Below are 26,248 nucleotides of genomic sequence, written 5' to 3'. Positions count from 1 at the left end.
ATTTGTTTATTTTTGCTATTGTTGCCTTTACCTGAGGAGACAGATCCAAAATAATATGGCTGAGACTGATATCAAAGAGCTGATTACGTATGTTTTCTTTTAGGCGTTTTATCATTTCAGGTATTATGTTCAAATCTTTGACCTATTTTGAATTGATTTTTATATATGGTGTAAGAAAGTGGTTTCATTCTTTTATATGTAGCTGTCCAGTTTTCCCAGTAGCATTTATTGAAGAGACTGTCTTTTCCCCATTGTATATTCTTGCTTCTTTTGCCATAGATTAATTTACTATATAAATGTGGGCTTATTTTTGGTCTCTCTGTTCTGTTCTATTGATCTTTGTGTCTGTTTTTGTGCCAGTAGCACACAGTTTTGATTACTGTAGCTTTGTAGTATAGTTTGAAATCAGGAAGTTTGATGCCTCTAGCTTTGTTGTTCTTTCTCAGGTTTGCTTTGGGTATTTGCGATCTTTTGTGTTTCTATACAAAATTACAAACTTTAGGATTTTTTTTTTCTATTTCTGTGAAAAATGCCATTTGCGTTTTGATAGGGATTGTACTGAATCTTAGATTGCTTTGGGTATGGACATTTTAACAATATTAATTCTTCCAATCCAGGAGTATAGTATATCTTTCCATTTATTTGCATATCTTCAGTTTCTTAATCAACGTCTTATAGTGTTCAGAGTATAGGTCTTTCACCTCCTTGGTTAAATTTATTCCTAGATATTTAATTCTTTTTGAACCAATTGTAAGTGGAATTGTTTTCTTAGTTTCTCTTTTTTATTGTTCATTATCAGTGTATAGAAACACATCAGGTTTCTGTATATTGATTTTGTATCCTGCAACTTTACTGAATTTGCTGACTAGTTCTAATATTTTTTTGATGAAATCTTCAGGTTTTATATATATGATATCTTGTCACCTTCAAATAGTGACAGTTTTACTTATTCCTTTCCAATTTAGATGCCTTTTATTTCTTTTTCTGGTCTGATTGCTGTGGCTAATACTTCCAATACTTTGTTGAATAAAAGTGACAAGGCTGAGCATCCTTGTCTTGTTCCTGATCTTAGAGGAAATGCTTTCAGCTTTTCACTGTTGAGTATGTTGTTAGCTGTAGGTTTGTCACATGTGGCCTTTATTATTTTCCCTCGGTATCCACTTTGTTGAGAGTTTTTATCATAAATGGATGTTGAATTTTGTCAAATACTTTTTCTGCATCTTTTGAGATGATCATATGATTTTTATCCTTCATTTTTGTTAATGTGGTGTATTGTAGCATGTTGTTTGATTTGCAGGTACTGAACCATCTGTGCATCCCTGGGATAAATCCCACTTGATTGTGATATATGATCTTTTTAACACATTGTTGAATTCAGTTTGCTGATACTTTGTTGAGGATTTTTGTGTCTATATTCTTCAGGGATATTGGCCTGTAAATTTTTTTGTAGTGTCTTTGTCTGGTTTTGGTATCAAGGTAATGGTGGCCTTGTAGAATGGGTTTGGAAGCATTTCTTCCTCTTCAGTTTTTTCTAATAGTTTGAGATGCATAGGTATTAACTCTTCTTTAAATGTTTGGCAGAATTCACCTGTGAAGCGTTTTGGCCCTGGACATTTGTTTGTTGGGAGTTTTTTGATTACTGGTTCAATTTTATTACTAGTAATTGGTCTGTTCAGATTTTTATGTTATCTTGATTCAGTCTTGGAAGATTGTATGTTTCTAGGAATTTATCCATTTCTTTTAGGTTGTTCAATTTGTTGGTATATAGTTGTTTGTAGTAATATTTTAATGATTCTGTGTATTTCTGTGGTGTCAGTTGTAACATCTCTTTCATTTCTGATTTTATTTGAGCCTTCTTTTTTTCTTTATGAATCTGGCTAAAGGTTTATTAATTTTGTTTATCTTTTCAAAGAATCAGCTCTTAGTTTCATTGATCTTTTCTATTTTTTTCTTTTAGTCTCTATTTCATTTATTTTCACTCTGATCTTTATTCTTTCTTTCCTTCTGCTCACTTTGGGCTTTGTTTGTTCTTCTTTTTCTAGTTCCTTTAGGTGTAAGGTTAGATTATTTATTTGAGATTTTTCTTGTTTCTGGAGGTAGGCCTGTATTGCTATAAACATAGAACTCTTAGAACTGCTCTGAGAACTCTTAGAACCCTCTTAGAACTGCTTTTTCTGTGTCCCATAAATTTTGGAACATTGTGTTTCCATTTTCATTTGTCTCAAGGTATTTTTTGATTTTCTCTTTGATTTCTTCATTGACCCATTGGTTGTTTAGTAGCATGTTGTTTAGCTTCCATGTGTTTGTTTTTTCCAGTTTGCTTCTTGTAATTGATTTCTAGTTCCATACCATTGTTGTTGGAAAAGATTCTTAATATGATTTCAGCCTTTTAAATTTATCAATACTTGTTTTGTGACCTAATGTGATCTCTCCTGGAGAATGTTCCATGTGCACTTGAAATGAGTGTGTTTTGTGCTGTTTTTTGGATGGAATGGCCTGTTTATCTCTCTTAAGTCCATCTGGTCTAATGTGTCATTTAAGACCAACATTTCCTTGTTTATTTTCTGTCTGGATGCTTTATATCCATTGATCTAAGTGGTGTGTTAAAGTCTGCTACTATTACTTTTTCTCCCTTTATGTCAGTTAATATTTGTTTAATGTATTTAGGTGCTTCTGGGTTGAGCTCATAGAAATTTACAAATGTTACATTCTCTTGTTGGATTGACCCTTTTATTATTATGTAATGCCCTTCTTTGTCTCTTGTTACAGTCTTTGTTTTAAAGTCTTTTTTTCTGTCTGGTTTAAGTATTGCTATCCCAGATTTCTTTTTGTTTCCATTTGCATGGAGTATGTTTTTCCATGCTTTCACTTTCAGTCTTTGTTTGTCTTTAGATCTGAAGTGAGTCTCTTGTAGGCAGCATATCTATGAGTCTTGTTTTTATAATCCATTTAGCAACCCTGTCTTTTGATTGGGGCATTTAGTCCATTTACGTTTAAAGTAATTATTGATAGGTATGTGCTTATTGCCATTTTGTTAATCATTTTCTTGTTTTTGTAGTTCTTCTCTTTTCCTTTCTTCTTCTCTTGCTCTCTTCCCTTGTGATTTGATGACTTTCTTTAATGTTATGTTTGTATTTGTTTCCATGTTTTTTGTGTGTGTATCTATCATAGGTTTTTGGTTTTTGGTTACCATGAAGTTCATATGTAACAACCTACATGGATAGCAGTCTATTTTAAGTTGATGGTCTCTTAAGTTCGAGCATGTTCTAAAAGCAGTACATTTTTACTTATCCCTCCCACATTTTATGTTTTTGGTATCATATTTTACATCTTTTAATTTTGTGTATCCCTTAAGTAATTGTTGTAGATATAGATGATTTTACCACTTTTGTCTTTTAACCTTCAAACTAACTGTGTAGATGATTGATCCTCTACCTTTGCTATATATTTGCCATTACCAGTGAGATTTTTTCCTTCATAATTTTCTTATTTTTAGTTATGATATTTTCTGTTTAAAGAAGTCCCTGTAGCATTTCTTGTAAGGGTGATTTAATGGTGATAAACTCCTTTAGCTTTTGCTTGTCTGGGAAGCTCTTTAGCCCTCCTTCAATTCTGAATGATAACCTTTCTAGGTAGAGTATTCTTGGTTGTAAGTTTTTTCCTTTCAACACTTTGAATATATCATGCCACTCCCTTCTGGCCTGTAAAGTTTCTGCTGAAAAATTAACTTGTAGTGTTATGGGAGTTCCCTTGTATGTAACTAGTTTTTCTTTTGCTTTGTTTAGGGTTCCCTCTTTATCTTTGACTTTTGACATTTTAATTATAGTATGTCTTGGTATGAGTCTCTTTGGGTTCATCTTATTTGGGACTCTCTGTGCTTCCTGGACTTGAATGTCTGTTTCCTTTACCAGGTTGGGGAAATTTTCAGTCATTATTTCTTCAAGTAGGTTTTCTGCCCCTTTCTCTCTCTCTCTTCTTTCTGGGACCCCATAATGCAAATATTAGTAAGCTCACTGTTGTCCTAGAGGTCCCTTAAGCTATCCTCATTTTTTTTTATCCTTTTTCTTTTTGCTGTTCTGGTTGGGTGATTTTCACTACCCTGTCTTTCAGGTTGTGGATGTGTTCTTCTGCATTATCTGATTTGCTGTTGATATCCTTTAGTGTATTTTTCATTTCAGTTATTATATTCTTCAGCTCTGGTTCTTCTTTATATTTTCTGTCTCTTTGTTGAAGTTCTCACTGTATTCATTCATTCCTCTCCCAAGTTCAGTGAGCATCTTTATGATCATTACTTTGAGCTCTTTAGTGAGGTCAGTCTACTGATAGTAGATTGCTTATATCTGTTTTGTTTAGTTCTTTTTCTCAGATTTTGTCTTCTTTTGTTTAGAACATGTTCTTTTGTCTCCTCACTTTACCTAAGTCTCTGTGTTTCTTTCTGTGTATTAGGTAGATCAGCTGTGTCTCCTGGTCTTTTGAGAAGGGGTCCTGTGGAGCTTAGGAGCACAATTTTCCCTAGTCACCAGAGCTAGGTACTTTAAGTGTGTCCCCTTTATAGGCTGTGTTCACTCTCCGGTTGTGCCTCGGCCATGATTGCTACAGGTGCACTGGTGTGTAGGGCTGGCCACATGGGTTGGGAGCTGCTTTGGAGGGGCTCTGGTGCTGACTGGGGCTGCCTGCCGAGGTAGGGCTGGGTGACAGCCACCTTGGAGGGGTGTTGGCCAGGGCAGGTCTGCAGAGGAGCACAAAGGTGGGGCAAGTGGTGCTTGCAAGTTAGATGGAGAGTGTTAGAAATGGCATCTGTCAAGGCCAGGCCAACTAAGTAGGAGCATTAAAAAGAAATGGCACCCATCAGCACCTCTGTCCCCAGAGACAGTTCCAACAGATCCCTGCTCCTCCAGCATATACCCTAAAATTAGTGAGTAAATCTTCTTCACATACAACCCAGGCACTTTTCACACTGCTGCCTCTGTGCTCGGACTCAGAGCAAGTTTGTGTGTGCGCCCTTTAAGAAGGGAGTCTCAGTTTCCTGTAGCTCTCCAGCTCTCCCATATGTAGGCCCTGCTGGTTTTAAAAATCAGTCTTTATGGAGGTTCCTCTTGCCAATGTGGAGCTCAGGCCCCTTGCTTATCTGGGAGGACCTCCATGGTTGTGATATCCCTTCTGCTTGTGGGTATCCGCGCTGCCCCTCCTACATGTCTTGGTGTGGCTCTTTGTTTATGTTCTTGGTTGTGGAAAATCTGTTCTGCTAGTCTTCAGGTCATTCTCAGCGATCATTGTTTTCTATGTAGTAGTTTTGGTGTGTTGGTGGGAGGAAGTGAGCTAAGGATCTTCTTACTCCACCATCTTGATCCAACTGGCATCTTTTGCTTTCTTGATGGTACCGTTTTCAGCAAAAATTTTTAGAATTTTAATGAATTCCAACTTATCTTTATTTTTTTTATTGTTGTTGCTTTGGCTCTTGGTGTTATATCTAAGAAACCACTTCCTGAGTTCAGATCATGAAGATTCACACCTATGGTTTCTTCTAAGAGCTTTATAGTTTAGCTGTTACATTTAGGCCTGTGATTCATTCTGAGTTAATACTGTGGATGGTATAAACTAAGGCTCTTACTTTCTTCTTTGGCCTGTGGCTGTCCAGTTGTACCAGCTCTACCGATTCTTTTACTGTTAATGTAGAAATTGTGACATGCATTCCTAACGTGACTAGCTACAGTAGTAATTAGAATCTTTTTCCTCCTCTCACAAATGTAAGGACCTTAAAGCACTGGAATGCTCATTCACCCCTGTTTTGAGTTATATGTTCTAGTTGCCAATATTTTGGTGCTCTGTCTCTTATTTAACCCACAAGTATTGTTTTAGGCAATCATTGTTGTTCATTTGTCTGACTTAATAGAAGTTTACTTAAAAAAAAAGACAACTCATTTGTTTGTACAACTCAGGACTCATTTTTCTTCTTCCTGAAAGAAATAAAAAGAATTTTAGTAGTTCTTTTAGTGAGTCTGTTGATGGTAAGCTCTGTTTTTGCTTAGCTGAAAATATATTTTGCTCTCAAACTTGAAAGATAGCTTACCTTTCCAAACAAGTCTTAGGTACCAGTCTTAACTCTTTGAAGATATTATTTCGCTGTGTTCTGGTTTTCATTATTACTGTTGAGAAATTGGCTGTCATGCTGAGAGTTCTTTTATGAATAGTCTGCCTTTTCTCTCTGGCTCACTTCCTCATTATCTGATGTTTTGTAGTTTCCTTATGATAAACTTTAGTCCTGCTCTGCAGCTATGTGTGTAATGGTGAAGTTGTAAACCCTGAGAGGAAGGGCTATATTTATATTTTTATTGCAAATAATATATTTGCGTTGTCTTTTCTACTTAGCACAGTGCCTTGTATATAATACATTCCTAGCAGATTCTTTGATTGAATTATTGTTGGCTTTCTTTACATAGCTCCTTTCCTATCAAAGTGTAGTTTAGAATATTTTTAAAAATTTACCTAAAAATAATAGGGAATACTTAGAAATGTTCATTTGTAAACAGAAAAAAAAAAGAGATGGGTTACATGTGGCATAAAAATGTTTTCTTTTCCCCTCAGATGCTATGATCATGGCATTAGCAGGAAAGGAAAAAAGTATCATGGTGTTGTATAAAAACTTGATCATTGCCTTTGAGCTAGGGTTAACATTTTTATTTAAAAATATAAAATATTTGTTATAATATTTCATGTTGATTGATACATGTGTTAAGTTGTTACCATTTAAATCAGAAAATTTGATACAGGGTTATATAATTTCCTGATTACTTTTTTCTTACCATAAAGACTCATGATTTATTTTTATAATATAGATCTAGAAGGCGTGGTCTTTTTTTTCTTTTTTTTAAGGATTGGCACCTGGGCTAACAACTGATGCCAATCTTTCTTTTTTTTTTTCCTGCTTTAATCTCCCCAAGCCCACCCTGTACACAGTTGTATATCTTAGTTGCAGGTCAATCTTTTTTTAATTTAATTCCTTTTTACTATAAGAAAGATAGAGCAGAGAGAGAGACTATCCCTATATATATAACAGAAGATAGGATCGATGTGTTCATCTATTGCCAGATAAGAATAACATGACAGTGAAACAGAAGGTTGGGATTATGTTCAGAATTCAGATGTGTTATCTTAAATATAAGTGACTTGCATTATCAGGTTACAATAATGTCCTCCTCTTATATTTTTCCCTTACAAGCTGAAATCTGTCTGAAGCCGTTTGCTCTTCTCTGCTCTCTGTGAATGTTATAAATCCTGTCCTCTGGTTTTTATAGAGACTACCTTGTGCTGGTTTCGCATTTCACTGTTGTAGCTTAAATATGGGCTAGATGTCATCGTAATGACTTCCTTTGGGATTTGTGGCTACAATTAGGTAGTGTAATAAAGCACATTAGGATTGCATTGCGTCTACCTCTAATTGTGTCTCATTAGCACAAAATAATATTTTTAAAGTGTTAAAATTGTTAAAATTAATATTTCCTGTACTCATCTCTTAAGAGATAATAGTGCCTTTTTTCAAATATTCATACCATCAGATATTTAACTTCTTATTTATTGGTGTTGTGTTTGCTTTTGTATGTATGTCTACATGTGTGCGACTAGCCTAAGCTTTATTCCTTAGTCTTGACAGTAATGCATTCTGAGTGTCATAGTAAATCAGTTTTTACACTAGAACTTAGATGTTGGTGCTGGTTGAAGTTGGGATATTTAAGCTTGAAGGCTTCAGAACTGGAATCAGACTCAGGTGGAATGATGTCATAGTGAAGAGAATAGCAGAATTACTTATTAAAAAGTGGTATTTCCTGGACACCTCTCTGCTCTATCTGATTCAGAATCTCTTGGAGTAGGGCTTCAGATCCCAGGTAGCTTGTATCCTATGCTAAAGTTTGAGAACTTTGGCTAAGTGATACGTAGGAGTAAATTGTCTTGTTGGTGTGATGTTCAGTGAACAGCATATGTCAGTTGCTTTCAGATTTGTAGGAGTAGATACCATTCTGATGTGGAATTGTCTTTCATCACCAATTGTTGATTTTTCTTGTACCTGGGAAGTAGTGAGCTAGCGAAGGTAGCCAGGAAAGTAGCACATTATCAGATGTAAGGAGCAGCAGGACTGGTGATCTCTGGTCTCAGAGGTTCCAACTGTGACATGGAAAGTGAGACAGTCACTTGATGTTTTATTCATACTGTAGTAACTGTTCTTTGAGATATTTCAGACTCTTTGAGGTCACAAAACAAAACACCTTTGCAGAAGCTTGACAAAATAGTTAAGTTATGCTCCTTGAAGAGAAATTAAAATAAGACGTTGTGTAATGTAAAAAATGAAAGCATCTTTCTCCTTTTCTCCTCTTTCCACTATGCAGGGGTTACCTTTGTTTATTAAGTTTTGGATATATTCTTCTCATGAATATATATGTATGTACATGCACATTTGTACATGTTTACATATATTCACTTGTATGTTTGCATATTTTAAATATTGATATATACAGGTTGCCCCTCTTCTTCCAAAGGCTGTAACAATTTATGTGCCCATCATTGTAGGATATTAGCAACGTTTAATAGTTTTATGAATATAATAAGGAATGCATTTTTACTGTTGGTGAGTTTGAGCATCTGTTTTTTTTACATGTATTTTTTATTTGTGTTTCTGTTTGGTGATTTACTTACTGATTTTCTTTGCCTATTTTAAAATTGGATTGTTAGTTTTTTTATTTGTTGGAGTTCTTTGTATAGTATGGATATTTAGCCTTTTGTCTGCTATACTGAAAATAACATTTACTTTTAGCTTTTTAATGGTTGAATAATAATTAACATTTTGCTTTGGGCTAGGAATTCTTCTGAGTACTTTATGTGTATTATTTCATTTAATCCTGAGTGTTGTCATCTCCATTTATGAACGAGATGATTGTGATGCAAGGAGATTGAATAACTTGTTTGAGCACACATGACTACTAAGTGGTAGAGCCAGGAGTTGAATCTAAAAAGGCTGATTTCAGGGGCTGGCCCCGTGGCTGAGTAGTTAAGTTCACGCACTCCGCTGTAGGCGGCCCAGTGCTTCGTCGGTTCGAGTCCTGGGCATGGACATGGCACTGCTCATCAAACCACGCTGAGGCAGCGTCCCACATGCCACAACTAGAAGGACCCACAACAAAGAATATACAACTATGTACCGGGGGGCTTTGGGGAGAAAAAGGAAAAAAAATAAGATCTTAAAAAGGCTGATTTCAAAACCATTACACATAACCTTAACATTATATCTTTACTTACAAATTTTTTTAAATTTAAAAAACCGAAAATTTCAAATTTTATATAAAACTCATTTTTTGTCTTAAAAAATATATTTGTAAGAGGCTATGATGATTTTAATGCAAATATTCCTTTAGGAATAATAACACAAACCTATATATATATATATATATATATGTATATATATATGTAAAAATAGACACAATAGTATGTTAATACAAATATTCCATAGACTTTTGGGGAACATTTGTTGTATTTCTATTTAGAACTGACCTTCAGTAGCATATTCCCCTCTATTTCCTTCTTCTGCTGATTACCATCATAGTCAGTCTTTCTGCTGCCCATCAGTTTGCTTTAATCCATCCTCATTACTGCTGTTGGAGTCACCATCTTAAGTACAGTGTTGATCACGTCACTCACGCCTTTGTTTGGAAGCTTTCAGTGATATCATATCTCTTGCTGAGTGGAGGCCAGGCTCTCTCCTTAGCAGGGGATTTGAAGACTCGTACAGCTCTGGTTCACCTTTACCTGTCAAGAATTATCTTGAGCAACTTTTCTTGATCCTTATTCCATACTGTGGATAAACGAGATAATTTGTTTTTCTTCTTTTGGAGCCACATTCTCCTGGCTTCACACTTGGATCAGTTAGTGTTCTTAATCAGCAGAAGCAGCTGACTGGCTGACTGAGCAGATGAGGAATTTAAGGGTGTTTGGTACCTCACAGAAGTTTTAGGGAGGGCTGGAGAACCAGGCGCCCAGGCAGTCAGTATGCCTCAAAACACCCCTGAGAACTGTCATTCTCCTGCCCCACCCAACAGTGGGGGAAACCACCGGTGCTGCCCAGCTGCTGCCCTCCTGGGCCAGAACTTGCTTTGGCTGCCTCTGCTGCTGCCATCTGGGGAGGCTGATGCCCCTGCTGTTGCCCATACCAGCCAAAGATGGTGGTTCCACACGGAACCCATTTTCTCACGTGACTCACTTCCAAACTGAGATCTCGTGCAGGTGTTTCTGAATGTCTGCATCATAGTTGCAGGGCATGTTGGGAATTTGAGGCCTAAAATTTATTTTGGGAGGTTAGGTTTGATACTTTTCCTGCATACAGAAAGGTTCTGCAGAAGCCGATAGAAAGCTTGAATGTGATGAATGTCCGCTGTAATACTTTTGCTCAAATTCCTCCATCTGTAATGTTTTTCCCTGTTCATCTCCAGGTAAATAAATTTTGTGCAAAGACCTACTGGAATTTCATTTTTTAAATTAGTTTGCCTGGATCTTCCCATCTGAATTTTCTTATGACTTTCTCAACATTTCTTCTCCCATTGTTTTATTTCTTTAAAACAATACAAAGCTCAAAAGTAATATTTAAATGAGTCAAACAGTATGCACAGATATAGAATAAACTGTGAAAGTTGCTTTTCATCACTTACCTTCTCTCCCCCCACACTTGAAATTGCTGTCCTCTTTCTAGATAACCTCTGATAAAAATTATAATCTTTGATTTTAATTTGGCACATTTGATGATAATTTGGCACTTGATGGTAAGTTCATTGAGTATAGAGGCCCTTATTTATCCATTGAGCTTTCCTAGAGCCTACTAAAACTGTTCCTGTGTGTAGAATAATATTATGTGAAGTCCTGACCTGAGGCAATAGCTATGTAATCTTTTGGAAATAAAAATTTATAACTTGGGGATTTAATGAATATGCAGAGAAAGATAGGAATCAAAATAGACTCCAGGAGTTCTAGCTTGGGGAATACATCATTGGTGATGCCATTAAGGAGACCAGGAATGTGGGAACTACTCTGTATCCACAAATATATTGCTAGAATCCTGTCTGATTGTTTTCCATTATTACAGGAGCTCCTTTACCCATATTTCTGATTTGAGTTAGAGTTTGGGGAGATGCTAAAATGTTCAGATTTGGCATAGATTTCCACAATTTAGGAAAGACACTGAAAAATACCAGTTTCTGATAAAGTTGTGTTTCAGGCTTCAATGCTAAATTATGAGTAAGACCTTTCAGTAGGGAGATGGATTTTTCTTTTAAAGGCACAATACTTACATTGAATATAAACCTGTTTCCAGTCATTTTTCATTTGTAAGTAGGTGGTAAGTGGACATGTACTTTATGTATCCATTTTTAGAAAATAATGTTTGAAAGTATGTTTGATTTGTTTCAGATAAAGGAATACTTATAATAATAATAAGTCCGTTATTTTGAAAAACTTGTCCTGGGAACCCATATTCAGATTTTTGTTTTGGCTTTTTTGTGTTTTGCCTCATTTTTTCCCCTGTTAATTTCAACTAATTTAGCACTCTTTTTTCTTTCCAGATCATTCAACTTCAAGTGGCACATTATCTTTTAAGCCTAGTCGATCGTTGGTTACTCTTCCTACTGCCCATGTCATGCCGTCTAACTCCAGTGCTTCGGTTTCCAAACATAGAGAATCATTGACATCAGATGGCTCAAAATGGAGTACAAGCCTCATGCAAACCTTGGGGAACCACAGTAGAGGAGAGCAGGACTCTTCACTAGACATGAAGGACTTCCGGCCCCTCCGGAAATGGTCATCTTTATCCAAACTCACTGCTCCGGATAACTACAGCCAGAGTGGTGGTGTAAACACTGAAGAGTCAAGGAGTGGTTTGGAAAAGACAGGGAGAGGCAAGGCTTTAACATCACAACTAAGGACAATTGGGCCTAGCTGCTTACATAATAGTATGGAGATGCTTAAGCTAGAGGACAAGGAAATAAGTAAAAAACGATCTGCAACTCTGGACTGCAAATATAAATTTGAGAGCTGTAACAAAGAGGACTTTAGAGCTGCTTCCTCCACTCTTCGGAGACAGACCTTAGACATGACTTATAGTGCCTTACCTGAAAGCAAGCCTATTATGACAAGCTCAGAGACTTTTGAACCTCCAAAATACTTAATGCTTGGTCAGCAGGCAGTAGGGGGAGTTCCCATTCAGCCTTCTGTGAGGACACAGATGTGGCTTACAGAGCAGTTGAGGACGAATCCTTTGGAAGGTAGAGCTACAGAGGACTCTTATAGCTTAGCTCCTTGGCAACAGCAGCATATCGAAGAGTTTCGACCAGAAAGTGAATCACCAATGCAGGTAAGGCTCAAAATCTCGTGTTTGCTTCCCTCCAGTGGATGTTGTGAGTATGACAACACACTTGCAGTGCACATGACAGCGTGTCCACAGTCACAGATTGTTTTGCTTTTCCTTTCTCTTGCAAATTAGTAAGCATAAATATTGTAAACTTGGAAAGTGTTGCATCAATAAACAAAACTTAAAAAGCGTTTGAGACTGATTAGAATGAAAAGCTTAAAATCTTGTATCTAACTTGGTATTTACTTTCCTTCTCATTTGTTAAATGGGCATAAAAAGAAACAAGGGAAAACATTTTCTCTAAGGAAACTTAAAGCAGAAACAAGGGAGCTGGCGTGGTGCAACAGCAAGAGCATGGCCTGGGAGGGTGGGGCCTTGGATTTTGTTTCTGGTTCTATCAGATTCAGAAGCTGGATGCTTCTCTACCTATTACTTAGTATTTAAGATCTCTGGGCCTCAGTTTCTTCATCTATAAAATGAAAAGGCAGAGCGAAAGAGGCATCTATGAAGTTTTGGTCATAGTTGATACATATTTAGGTTTATAAAACAGGTGTGCTTAGTTTTTAAAAAGTTAAATCAGGTGTCAAGCTTTACTTATCAGTTTAAGGAAAGCACTTTATGATTATGAGTAAACATTTTACGTTACTATTCATTACTACTACTAATAAAAATAAGAAAAATTAAAGAAATATATTCTATGAAAGGTTAAGGAGATCGCTTACCTAGGACCCTCACAAATCTGAGGACAGCCCCAAAACACACACACAGCCCAATGTGCTACATTCACAGGAGAGCCCTCAACACATCCATGTGCCTTCTTTACTCTTGTTATGGATATAGTTCTTATAATCTTGGTTATGTATATTTAAGCCACGTAACCAAACAGAAGCCTCATGACTAGTCTGAATTATAAATCAGAAAAGAGCAAATTAACCAGATTTATTAGTGATTTATTGATTCAAGTCTTTAAAAGATAGGAAACCTGATTTTTCAAATACTATCATATTTTAGTTCTCAAATGCTTATGGTTATAGGAGAACAGGGATCAGGCAGTTGTTTCTCCAGCTGGTGTCTTTACTCAGAGTTAGAGTTGTCCAGAGGGGCCAACTATTCTACGCCAACCTGAAGTAGGTGTGATAGAAAGATACGTAACTGAGAAAATTGGGTGAGTTTAAAGGAGCAAGTACTAGTTCACTCCTGCTTTCATCTCCCTGGAGGAACCCCTGCTGTAAACAAAGTTTTCCCCAGCTTGAGGCAATGCGGAGAGGGTAGGGAGCTTGGAGATGCATCGTGCAGCACAGCTTCTACACACAGCAGTGCCCACTGGGTTCCTAGAGCTCACAGGGTCTCCCAGACGGTAGTGAGGACGTAGTCTCTTTACCGACAAAGTGGTGGTTCCTCTTTTCTCGTATATTCCCTAGGATGTTTCTAAGTTCTGGGTTGCACTCATTAAAGAGGAAGATAAAATTGTGTGCCTTTTTAAATCATGGAAGGGCCTGATCAGTCAAGATATTGGCACCTAATGATTTCGACATATTTTACTGGAGAATTTCTCTTATATAAATCAAAAATATAAATAAAAAATTTGATAAAAATGACTTAAAGTTAAATGACTTGGTGTTTGTCTAAAATAAGAATGAAAAAAATTTAACGTTAGAGCATTTTACGTGTTCGTTTACATCCTCTGGAAAGAAAGTTTTCTTATTTTTAGTCTTATTTTTGCACCTCATTTTGTCTTTAATTTCTTTGTTTAAAATAATATAACTGTGCAGTGAAAGATGTGGACATTGTTAACACTCTCCATAGAAAGGATATGACATTATGGCACATTCACTAGGTAGCTAAAAAGCATATAATTTATTTTTGTATACGTGCTTTAATAAGCAAAATTAGTAATATGTTTGACTTCTTTTCATCTGTCAACTTTTCTATATGGTATAGGCAGATAATTTTTAGACATTTAAAGTGTGTTGTTATTTAGCAGAAGATTGAAACCTTTTTGAAATTTTATCGATTTCCTGTGTTGCCAGAGACTCAAAAATAATCAAAAGATAAGTAATTTTTAAGTAGTGGGAAGTTCATTATTTTATGTAGGTCTGGCCTCTTGTGTCTGTATAGGAAATCTTGATCTTATTTTGTTTGGGGTAAGTCATCAAAAGCAACCTACAAAATCAACCTACAAAACTACTTATAATTACACTTTTTATGGTTATATCAATCATGAGTGTATTATAGAGTGATTTCACTGAGTTCAAGAAAGTTCATTTTACTAGAGGTGATTTGCATTCAGTAAACATTTTGAACCAACTAAAATATAAAAGACAGCATTAAACGTTTAAAAATTAGTTTGTTTTTAGTACCCTATAAATTAAGATGGGAATTTATTCTGCAGTTGAAAGTATTTGAGCATTTGGTAAAATTTTTTAAATACATTGTTTTATTACATCTTGCTCTTTACACAACATGATAAACAGAATAAATAAATTCCATTTAAAGAATAGGTTTTTGTTTTACATTATAATCTGTTACAGTATTCTGTAATCCTCAAGTATAAGCTTTTAATTTCTATTAAAGGCAGAATTAAAAACAAAAAAATTCTTTATTCTGTTTTACTTAGGAAAAACCCCATACTTCACAGTTTATAGTTTAAGTTGATGTTGTAATGAACAATGTAATAAAAGGAATAGAACTTATCATTTTAAGTTTTCCACTTATTTTTAAGATCAGTGCAGCTAATTATAGAACTTGGTTACTTTTTGCATGGATAATTACTGACACCAGTGAGGTGAATGTATCGCTGTTATTTATAAGCTTTCTAGTTGATATTAGGGATCTCCAACCCGTGGATGAGTCTTCCTTCAAGACATCCCCTGACAGTGCGAGACCCCTTGTTCCTCTGTTCTTCAGATATCAGTGAACTAACACTGTCTCCCTCCTCATCTCCATCACCTTTCAGGATTCAGAAAAATTTAACAGCAATGTCTCCTTCACCTTTCCATTAGCAGCATTTGTGTTACAAACCAAGGTCTATATTGACTTCTCAAATTCTTTTAGTAGCCATATTTTAGCAAATCATGTGGTAAATTACACATTCTCTACTCCTTTAAGAATTGCTGGGGCCGGCCCCGTGGCCGAGTGGTTAAGTTGGCACAGTCTGCTGCAGGCGGCCCAGTGTTTCGTTGGTTCGAATCCTGGGCGCGGACGTGGCACTGCTCATCAAACCACGCGGAGGCAGGGTCCCACATGCCGCAACTAGAAGGACCCACAATGAAGAATATACAACTATGTACTGGGGGGCTTTGAGGAGAAAAAGGAAAAAAATAAAATCTTTAAAAAAAAAGAATTGCTATGTTAGTAATATGTTGTGAACTGAAGTTAAAATTACTGGATTATGCAGTACAGATATAAACCATTTTAGAATTAATTTTAAACTGGGTCAATTTAAATTACCAAATATTCTTGAGTGTATTTTCCAACACCAATTTTTACTTCTATTGTTTTCTGAGTTGTTGGAAGATATTTTTAAATGAAGTTGAAAATGTATTCAGCAGGAACATTATTATAGGTTAGCATTGCTGGGTCTATAGTGGAGTGGCCTACCAAGTAGCTGTTTACCATCTGGTTGATAAATTAAGGAAAATAGTTTTATTGTAGCATTAACCATAGTGGGACAAAAAGTTCATTTCAAAGTGTAATCAAAGAATTAATTAATTTTGGAGAGAGAATTAAAAATTTTATTTTTTAATGCTTGAAATAATATATTTTTTATTCTTTATTCTTTTCCTTGCCTACATTGAATATGAGATTAGAAGACAACCTATAAAATCATTCTAAAATCTTAAGATTTCGTGATTCCAAAGATATGGTATGGCGAGATACGTACTCTAACTCAGATAATCAACTACTGCACTTTAAATGAACGTTAGACTCTATTCTACCTGTGTATTAGTAATTATGGCTAATCACACTGTCAGATGTTAAATTAACCAACAGTTCTTATCTATAGGTCATAGTGTACTAGCGAGAACAGATTTATGGTTTACCTACATGTGCTAGAATTCTGTAATTCTTTGAAAATATTAGTTCAGAGAAATTTTATTTATGTAAGAGTATAGCCTTACTTTTTTCTACTTGATTATCATAAACTTTAAAAAATGGTAGTGTCGGGGCCGGCCCGGTGGCGCAGCGGTTAAGTTCGCACGTTCTGATTTGGCGGCCTGGGGTTCGCCGGTTCAGATCCCAGGTGCGGACATGGCACTGCTTGGCAAGCCATGCTGTGGTAGGCGTCCCACATATAAAGTAGAGGAAGATGGGCATGGATGTTAGCTCAGGGCCAGTCTTCCTCAGTGAAAAGAGGAGGATTGGCAGCAGATGTTAGCTCAGGGCTAATCTTCCTCAAAAAAAAAAAAAGTGTCATATATATAGAAAAAATACAATTTCTATTTTAGAATGTAGGTTCTGATAGAGTTACTACAAAGACTTTTCTATGATAGTAATAAAGATAACAAATGTGAGCAGTCAGTGGACTATTTCAAATGATGACACTTCATTTGAATGATTATTTTGGTACTTGGTGAAGACCTGAAAAATACTTAATAAACATCAAAGAGGCTTTTACAGTACAATATAAATTATATTTAGCCCAAAGGGTGAAGCTAATGCTTTCTATATGAAGTGAACTTGTTAGCAGTGCAGTTTCAAAACTAAACCTCTAGTTCATCCTCAGAAAAGATTTGGGATAGAAACTTACAAGCTCTGTTGAGGAAATCAACAGTTACATTATGCATACTTAGAGTCATTTTAAAGTTAACTTTTGAAAATAAGGCCCTTTTCATGTTTACAAGATCTGGCAGATGAATACATTTGCTAAGAATTTGTTTTGCTCTGAATCTTGACCTTTTCACAAAGAAATTCTTCTACTTAGGAAGTGGTCTGTTATATGGTATTGTTTTCCCCTCTTCATGGGATGACAGATTTGAAGCTGATGGTGATAAGTTGCAGCACTGGACATTGCAGCTGAACATCAGAGAAGCATCACGATTATGCAGATCAGCAAGAGACAGATTAAGATGAGACAGAAATTGATAAATAGGTTCTGGAGATTTTGACGTGCTTGTTGAGGCATTTCAATGGTTGAAGCTCTTCTTATAGCAGAGCGAGTGAGGTATTGGACTTTCTCCATGATGCCAGGAAGGCAGGAAGTCTAAGTCTTAAATGGCAAAGGAAAGATAAAAAGCTGACAGCCAAATGTGCGATCACTGTCTTCTTTTAGGTAGCCTGGAATGTAAAATAGTAAAGGGATTAGGATCATATGTGTAACCTATTTTCTGAACACGTAAAACACAAGCTTGTATTAATTTATCTTCCTCAACATTATTGTATTTATGACAGCAAACGTCTCTCTAGCCTGTGTGTGTACACGCGCACACACGTTTCTCTGTCTCTCTGAGTGTCTGTCTTTTTTGGTGATGGTCACAATGATGTCTCATTTGTCTTGTATTTGGAGTGTAGTAACTTCAATCTTTGCCTCCTCCTCTTAAAATGACTAGAAGTATAATTTGGTTTAGGGTGCACCTTGTTTTGGGCTGTTTCCTTGGGCAAAAATTCTTACGTATAGTTTCATTAAGACTGTTTCTCTGTGAGTGTAACTGTGGTGAATGTTAGTGTATTAATAGCTCCAGAGCAAATCTCATAAAAAGAAACACATGCGATAATTTTTTGTCTGGATATTAACTTTAGTCGAAAATAAAATAGTTAAAGGGAAGTGTTTTAGCAGAACAATGGATTCAGATCATTCCTTTTTATGATTTTATAGCTTTGTAGAATATGCTATTTTAAGTAATGTTTTAACAAGACAATATTAAGTACCGAAGACTGTCGGGCTCAGAGGCATAGTAATAGAATGATCATTATCTCGCTGTTTACCACGGACAGTTCCTGTTCACAAATGTCCTGTACTTAAGAGCAGTGGTTTCCATTTGCTTTCTTTCTGAGCTCCCACAGGCTATTCTACCTAAGTAATTGATTAGTTACTCCCTAATTAATTATTGTGCTAATTAATAAAACAAAATAATACTTGAAACAACACATTATTCTAGAAAAACTAGGTATAGATTAAAAATTAACTGTAAATTAACTGTTGAGATAGCTGTAATAGCTGTTGAGACAGTTGTAATAGCTGTTTTGGGAATATTTTGTTGTCAATCAGGATACATCTACATACATTTTGAAATAAGAAAAATGAGAAATGGAATTTAAAAAATAACTGCCATTGTCCAGAGATAATGGCTGTTAACATTTGTTGATATATCATTGTTAATCAGAATATTACTACATTACTCCAGTGGCCAGATTTCATTTTCTCCCTCGTGTCTATACATTGCCTGAAAATCCATGTCAACCTGACAGCTCCATTTCTGAGAGCAACTAGTGCTGAAGAGAGCAGAGGGGAGAACTGAAAAAATGGGAAAGAGGAAGATACTATATACCAGGCATGAGCAGTTAGAACTTTTCATTTATTGTTACAAAGAAACCGTGTGATATATGGTGGTTAGATTCTGTACTGTCAGTAATTCAACTTGGCTCTGTTATGTTTTGAATTAAATGCTAGACTGGTCTTTCATTTGGCTGGAGACTCTGGCCTCCTCCATAGTGTTTGTCTGTAGTGAGGAGATCCAAACAGCCAGCTTACATCACACTTCACTCTCTTAAAGAATTGGTAACAACCTGTGTTTCTCCAGTGTATATTCTTTAGCATAGATGTATCTCTAGCATATATTCTTCATTGTCCAACACAAGTGGCTGTTACTTAATTTATCTATAACACACCCTCCTTAGAAAATGGCAGCTTAAACTTGGTGAGTATTTAATTACTTTTGTTTCAATTCCTCCAATAAAATGCTATAGAAATACAGGGGTTATCTTTGTTAAGAAAATGCATTCTTTAAGTTGTTTCTGCTTATACTTGCTTATCGTAGATACAGTGAATTTGTACTATTGGGTAATTGTGGGGAAGATTTCCTTTATTACTTTATATATCCAACTAGTTGCTTTATATAAGGATATGTAACAGTTAAGAAAGGAATAAGAATTAGTATTGGTAATTCCTCTTTGAACTTACGTTTTTGTGAAGTTTTAGGACTTTATATGGTCTAAAAGGTCTGAATTTAAAAATGATTCTGAGATAAAACATGGAGAAGGAGGAAGCTGGCCAGTTGTTCATCATGAAGCATATACAAGAGTCATTCCCTACCCTGATACTGATGAGTGGTACTTCAGTCACATGAAACATGTCACCTTTCCATAAATACTTAATTCCCTTTTATGATTCTGTCTTTTGCACATGTTGTTCTGGCTCTGCCTAGGATGTCTCCCTTCCACCCCCCTCTACTGTTGATTCTTTGCCAGGCAAACTTCAGTTGATCGTTAAGGCCCAGTTTGAGTAACGCTTCCTAATGAAACCTTCCACAAGTAACACAATGAGTAACATCGAGGCAGAATTGGTTATCACCTCCGCTGGTTTTCAGTAGATCTTTAGTATTACCTATATCAGGATAGCTTTGCTATAATTTTGATTTATGTGTCTTTGCCCCCAAGTCGACTTCTAGTTCGTGAGTATGGGGAACCACATGTTTATTTTATATTCTAGTACTTAGTACACAATTTGTACCATTTGAATAAATCGGTAATTTACGTTGAATAAGGGATTTCTATGATTTACTTTAATATTTTTAATAAAATTATTAATGATTAAAGATAGTGCCTTAACAGATTAACCAGTTAGAATAACAGAATTTGATATTGAACACATAATCGCCAATATTCTTCTCAAGTGTCTTCTTATTATGGATGAGGATAATGAGGTTCAGAGGATTTACCTTAGAGGATTACAGCTTAAATTGTTGTTAATGATTAACAACATTAACCTGAACTAGGCTTTGTACAAATGAGTATTTGGTATTTGTGAAATGCGAAGATATATACCCAAAAGAGAGGAGCTCTCTCCTGATGGAAGCGTAATGAGTGTACTTTAAAGATGATCTCATACTACTTCAACAGCCAACTATTATTGAAAAAGGATAGTTTGTTCCTGGAAACAGGTTGAGTATAAAGGAGACAACCAAAGATAGTGTCTTGTTTCTTGTCAAACTTAGAAATACGTTATAATTATAAAGTGATTTTTAGTCTCTTTATAATCTTGTGCTAAAACCAAAACCAAGTCTGCTTTACATGCTGAAATGTTAGCTACATGCATTCAAGTTTTTGGGACCAATTTATTTTACAGTAGTACAATCTGAAATGTGTTGAGTCCTAATGCTGCTGAACTTCCAAAATCTGCATGACAATTAAGCCAGAATTCATCCATACAAGATGGGGCTTCCTCTCATATGTTGAGAATTGAAAAACTGTGTGTAGGAACAGCACAGTGCTATTTTTGGAGTTGTCTGTGACCTTCACTGCATCAGAATTTATGGCATGGTCGTCAGGTGTTTATCATTCTTTTCTTTGCACTCACAACCATCTGATGAGTTTAGAATGCCTGCAGTCTTTTCCCCGCCTTTCTTAGAGCCAAGCTGTAAATAAAGTAGTATTTGGTGGAGAGCATAGAAAAATTTCACTTTATTTTCATTTTATCTGATCTTTTTAGAGCATTCTTTTAGTATAATCAGAAATAGATTATGTTGGGATGTTCTGAACTTGAATCTGGCCAAAACAGCTATAAAGATGGAAATTAGCCCTGCTTTCCTTTTTTTAAAGGATGACAATATGCGTAAATTAGGTGTTTGGGACAGGAGGAGTAAGGACACTTGAAGAATTAACTCATCATCCAGCCTTAGAATCAGAATATTGAAAATATGAACGATTCTTTGATAGGAGTTTGGTTGTAGAAATGCCCGATCCCCCTCTCCTGAGTTACATTAAGAGGCAGAAATGTCTCCACGGGGTATTTTGTATGTCTGTGGGACCTATGACTATTCTCATTTTTGGAGGAATGGGAAGACTATTTACTATTCTTTGTAGGGATTATAAAGCCTTTGGTTGTCCAATTTTCCTTTTTTGCTCAAAAGGGTGAAATTGGAAAGTAAATATAGTCAAGTTCAAGATAGTATTCTGTTTTTTGAAGTGGAGGGAGGAGAGAGACAGTGCAGGCAACTCTAATCCTTCAACAAATATCATGTGCCATGTTGAGCAAGGTTTGGGTGAAAGGCACGGTATCGGCTTCTGCAGGAATCCTGTCGGCAGTGAGTCTGTTTCTTAACGTAATGTCAGATGCATTCTTGTGCAAAAGGAACTTCAGTAGACTTTTGAAAACTTTTGGAGATCTGCTTTATGATTTGCTAGTCAGTTGTTACCTTAATGATATATATAATGAGCAGTATTTTCTGCCTATATTTTAAACACGTTTAGTGCTTTGCAGAACTTTCTGAATTTCAGGTTTTTTTGGGTACTCCCTCTGCTGAAATCATGAATTCCTGAGATTCTTGATCTATAGCTGTGGAATTCAGAATTTTGCTTTCCTTTCATTTTTGTCTACTTATTTATTCTTTTAGTAAAACATGGGCATATTTTGCTAGTAAATTTAAATAATACACATCCAAGATTATAGGCTGACATAACTTTTAGAATTTTTGTTCCATTTAATTGGTTCAGAAGGTTGGAATTCTCTATAGATCTGAGTTTACAGGACTTGTCTGTATTAGGGTTATTTTGAGGTTTTATTTTTTCCTACTGTTTGCTATTCTTTGCACAGATAATCCAGAAGTGATTGTGTATGCACTCTTTTTGACTTGTTGAATTAAATCAGGACAATTCATCACTAGATTTATCATCAATCTGTTGGCATGCAAAACTTCACTTTGGTGGAATCATTTTCCTTTTGAAATTGCCTAATGCTTCAGTTGGAAGTTCTGTTTGAAGTTATTCTGCGGCAGCAACACTCCAGTGCATTGTTGGTCTGCAATGGCTATTTGAAAGAATCTTCAAGCTGCTTCTGCTTGGTTATGAAAAGAGTTGTCTAAACATAAGAATCAATATTCTAAACCCCCAAATTGACCCATAATGAAATGTTTCCCTTGTTTTAAAGCTCTGCCTGGAGGAAAATTCATTAAACAACAGCATAGAGAGGTTTTTCTCTTTGAAATTGGCAGGTTGCTGTTGCTGTTTTGTCTGTAGGCTTATCTTCATTATCTGTTTATGTTAAAATTAACTTATTTGCAATTAAAATATTCCTTTAACTCTGTAGCAGTTGAGACTTCAGATTCTTCTTTTGGGAAACGAGCATGTGGGGAAGGAGTGTAGGGGAAGTTTTAAGGACAAATGAATGCCAATTAAATATACCCCCATGAATGTGAGTGAATTGGTCTTTTTTTTTGAAAGGCCTGAAGGTGGAGTTCGTTTTAAAAACACTAGAGGTCCTCAGTGAACTACAAGTATACTGGGGTGGCGCTGTTTGCAGCCAAGCCTCATTTTCATGTGTCTATTTGATGATATATGCTTCAGAGTTCTGGAGGGTAAGAACAATGATATACTATTTCTGGAAGTGGTCAAAGAGACTACAGATGATCTCATTGAGGTCACTGTAAGAAGAATTACTTTCTTGATTTCTTAACCGTTAGGTTTACTCCTTTGCTGGTATGATCAGCACTATGTTAATTCGCAATGTAGATGAAAGTTAGTGATTTTCATAGCACGAATAACAAAGCAAGTTTCCTGTTTTCAGGCACCTCAGAACAAATGGGGTTGAATATTTTAAACGGTAGAACGTGAGGAGGTCAGAAATGAAATTGAGGAAAGCTAAGGATTTAGTATGGAACTGGAATGAAGTATGAAAGTGGTTTTTGTGAAAAGTTTTGAGGAGAAATTAACCTGGATTTTTGGTATCAAGGCTAAATAGAGAAAAGGCATGAATATTTTAGCAATGAAACAAATTAAATAAAAGGAAACTTTAATTTGATTGATTGTGGCGTGTTACTGTTTCTAAAGTCTGTGCAGTTATTTTGAGTTTTGCCTTCCAGGATTTATTGCTTAGTAACTACAGGCATCTATAACTTTCTTATATCCCTGGCTTTGAAATGATCAGGAGAACATTATAAAGGCTATTAAGAACGTGATGCCTCATACGTAAAGTAACTTTAAATGAAATGGTGTGATTTTAAAAGAGTTCGCATCTTCTAACTTTGCCTTTTAGCATACCATTAAGAGTATTTGAGGACTTTCCATTTATTTTGCTTTGCCAATGTCATGATTTATTTTTAAGCCATGTTGATCAGTGGATGGGATGTGCATATGTGGAGTCATAAAACCTCAGCTCCTGCCAAGCCTCCACCATTTCCTAGCTCTGTGACCTTGGGCCATTCCCCTTTTCCCATCTGTTTCCTCAGGTGTAAAATAAGAGATGTGGTGTTAAACATATAGGAGTTAAAAGCATCAAATGAAATATTTGTATACACCGGTGCATTTAGAAAATTGTTTAAGAATAAAGGAGGAAGTTTTAATTAACCATCTTTATTTCTAGGATTGGTAATAAACATTAACTAATTTAAAGAGGTAATCTAGTCTTTACATTGAATTTTTACTTAAAATTTTAATATATTATGTAGTTTGGTACGTTACATAATATATTACATGTTACATTTAATACATTAAAATTTTTCTCTTTTTGAACTATTTTGTTTATACAGATATTCTCCTATCTCCAATTAATTAGTGAGATTAAGAAACAATATGTATAAATATATAGCCAAATGTAATTTTTTTCTGGAATATTATTTTCCTTTATGTCCACTAAAATACTTTTAAATGATTTTGATATTTCAGTTTTAGGAAATGATTATGTCGTGCCTCCTCCTAGTAAAGCAAAGTACTCTAGCACTTTCATATGTTTTTAAAAGGTAATCAATTTTCATAATTAAAACATCTTTCACATTTCTTCCATTTTATTTCATCTGACACTTTTTTTTAACACTTAACATTAAACCACGTCTTTATAAACAAAGACTACTTAAATTTCACCGTATGATAAAGATGAACTTGTTGGGACATAGTGTCTGACATTAGTGCATTATGTTTGAAATTCGAACAGCAGTCACTATAACTATGTAATTTCTATTAACCTAGACACGCTCTTTATCTAAGGATAACTTCGATAGTGGAATTTCTGCTCTTTCTAGAAATTATCAACTTTTTGGAGCAATTTGTGATGTGCTGAAATTTTGGTACTGTAAAAGAACTCATGAACATCCCATTTGAATTGTGAGAATGTAATTTGGTAGGTATTTTAGTAAAAATGCACAAATATCCATATAAAACACTCACACTGACTTTTGTGTAATATCAAAGGAAAAACATTTTATGAATATAAAGATATTGAGAGGCAGTTAGGGTGCCTCAGTGGTAGAGAAAAATTAGAAATGTTTTCACATCCCTTAAGGAAAGCTGCTTATGGAATTACAAAGTTCTTATCCATAAAAAGCAGCAGGGTTAACATTTGTCATAGGACCTTAGGGTTCTAGAGGTAAATTTTATTTTAACATATAGATATGAAGATAAAAATAATGAAATAAAATCAATGTGATATTCTTTATGCCCTGATTGAGATTTAAGAATAAAGACACATTTCATATATTAAAATTGAAGATTGTAATAACATCAAAGAGTAGAGTAGAATTCAAACAGAAGTTATAAAATTTGTTGTGGCATCTCCATTCCTGGGCATTTTTTTTTTCTTTTTTTCTTTTCCCCCTCTTCTAAATGCAAGAGAAGAAACTGAAGAACAGTGGAGGATAGTAACTTGATAAAAGTATATTCATGAATAGGCAGAGTAAACATTCATTTTGTCAAATTTACTCAAATCAGATATTTAGGAATGTGTATGCTGCCAAAATAATGTCTCTATTTTTAAAGTGCTGAATTACTGTTTTGTAACTTTAGAATTTTACATGTGTTTTTGACAAGCGTTTTAAAATTTCTGAACTTATTATTTATGATATAGTGTTCAATTTAATATAAGTAAATAATTTTATTAAAAGCTTGGTTTTTTATTTTTTACAAGTGTTTGGTGAAAGTTGACTGGACTTTATAAATAGAGAGGGGAAAAAAGTCTTCAAAAGCATTTTAAAAGTAGCTTGTGTTATATATTCTTAAACCCTTAATATTCACTGTAAGGAATCATGACAATAATATCCGAATAGTCATGCCAATAATGTACATGCTGTACAATTACACAACTGTTCATAGTATTGCAGACGTAAATAGCTCAGTCCTCATTTCTCAGCAGAGTAACAAATAACACAAATGCAGCTACTGTTTTTGCATGGAGCAATCAAATCACCACTACCACCAAATATGTAAAATAGTTGAGATATTTTAATTGGCAGAAATTCACTTTTGAAAAGCAAAATAAAAGTGAAATTTAAATTAAAATGACAAGCCAATAACAAGGACCAAAGATGAATGCAACTCTTTTTTCAAAGTTGTCTTATTCTTACTGTCACTGACCGGATAAGCATTTATTTAGAAATTAAGTTTTTTGTCATATCAGACACTTGTCTAACTTCGAACTGAACTTTACAAAGTATGGTTAACTCTTTTTAAAAAGTACAGTAATTTTGAATTGTAGAAAGTAAGAATTACCAAAATCAGTGAAATGTATTTCTTACCTTGGCTGTTGTGCTGATCACAATCTAGAGTACTGTCCGTTGTGTGAAGTCTTATCTGCGTTTAGCTGGGAAGTTTTCGGACTCTGTTACCAGATCTGTGGGAACAATTGAAGTAGGTGGAGGAGAAAAAGTGTTCTGGGGAGGTCTTGTGATGTCACACAGGAATTCTGAAGTTAGGATTGGTTAGCCCTGCTCTTATCACAACCAA

At 35.2% G+C, this 26,248-nt stretch overlaps 2 protein-coding genes across 5 annotated transcripts in view; one reads left to right on the top strand and one right to left on the bottom strand.

Moving 5' to 3' along the window:
• CEP85L (centrosomal protein 85 like) overlaps window positions 1–26,248 on the top strand; it is a 212,838-nt gene that overhangs the window by 100,264 nt on the left and 86,326 nt on the right. For all 4 annotated transcript variants that reach the window (XM_070496098.1, XM_014866119.3, XM_014866121.3 and 1 more), the window contains one exon: window positions 11,598–12,385. In XM_070496098.1, coding sequence (XP_070352199.1) covers window positions 11,598–12,385 — 788 coding nt within the window. The remainder of the gene's footprint in view (window positions 1–11,597; window positions 12,386–26,248) is intronic.
• PLN (phospholamban) lies at window positions 14,792–26,179 on the bottom strand. Its single transcript, XM_014866123.3, has 2 exons — window positions 26,041–26,179; window positions 14,792–17,659 (listed from the first exon to the last, which is right to left on the bottom strand). Exon 2 carries the CDS (start codon window positions 17,562–17,564, stop codon window positions 17,406–17,408), a length of 159 nt encoding a protein of 52 aa, XP_014721609.1. The 5' UTR covers window positions 17,565–17,659; window positions 26,041–26,179; the 3' UTR covers window positions 14,792–17,405.

This window comes from Equus asinus, chromosome 24 (genome assembly GCF_041296235.1).
Source record: "Equus asinus isolate D_3611 breed Donkey chromosome 24, EquAss-T2T_v2, whole genome shotgun sequence".
In the NCBI taxonomy this organism is placed as follows: Eukaryota; Metazoa; Chordata; class Mammalia; order Perissodactyla; family Equidae; genus Equus; species Equus asinus.
The sequence above is the reverse complement of the archived record's forward strand: the minus strand, read 5'-3'. Positions and strand labels throughout refer to the sequence as shown.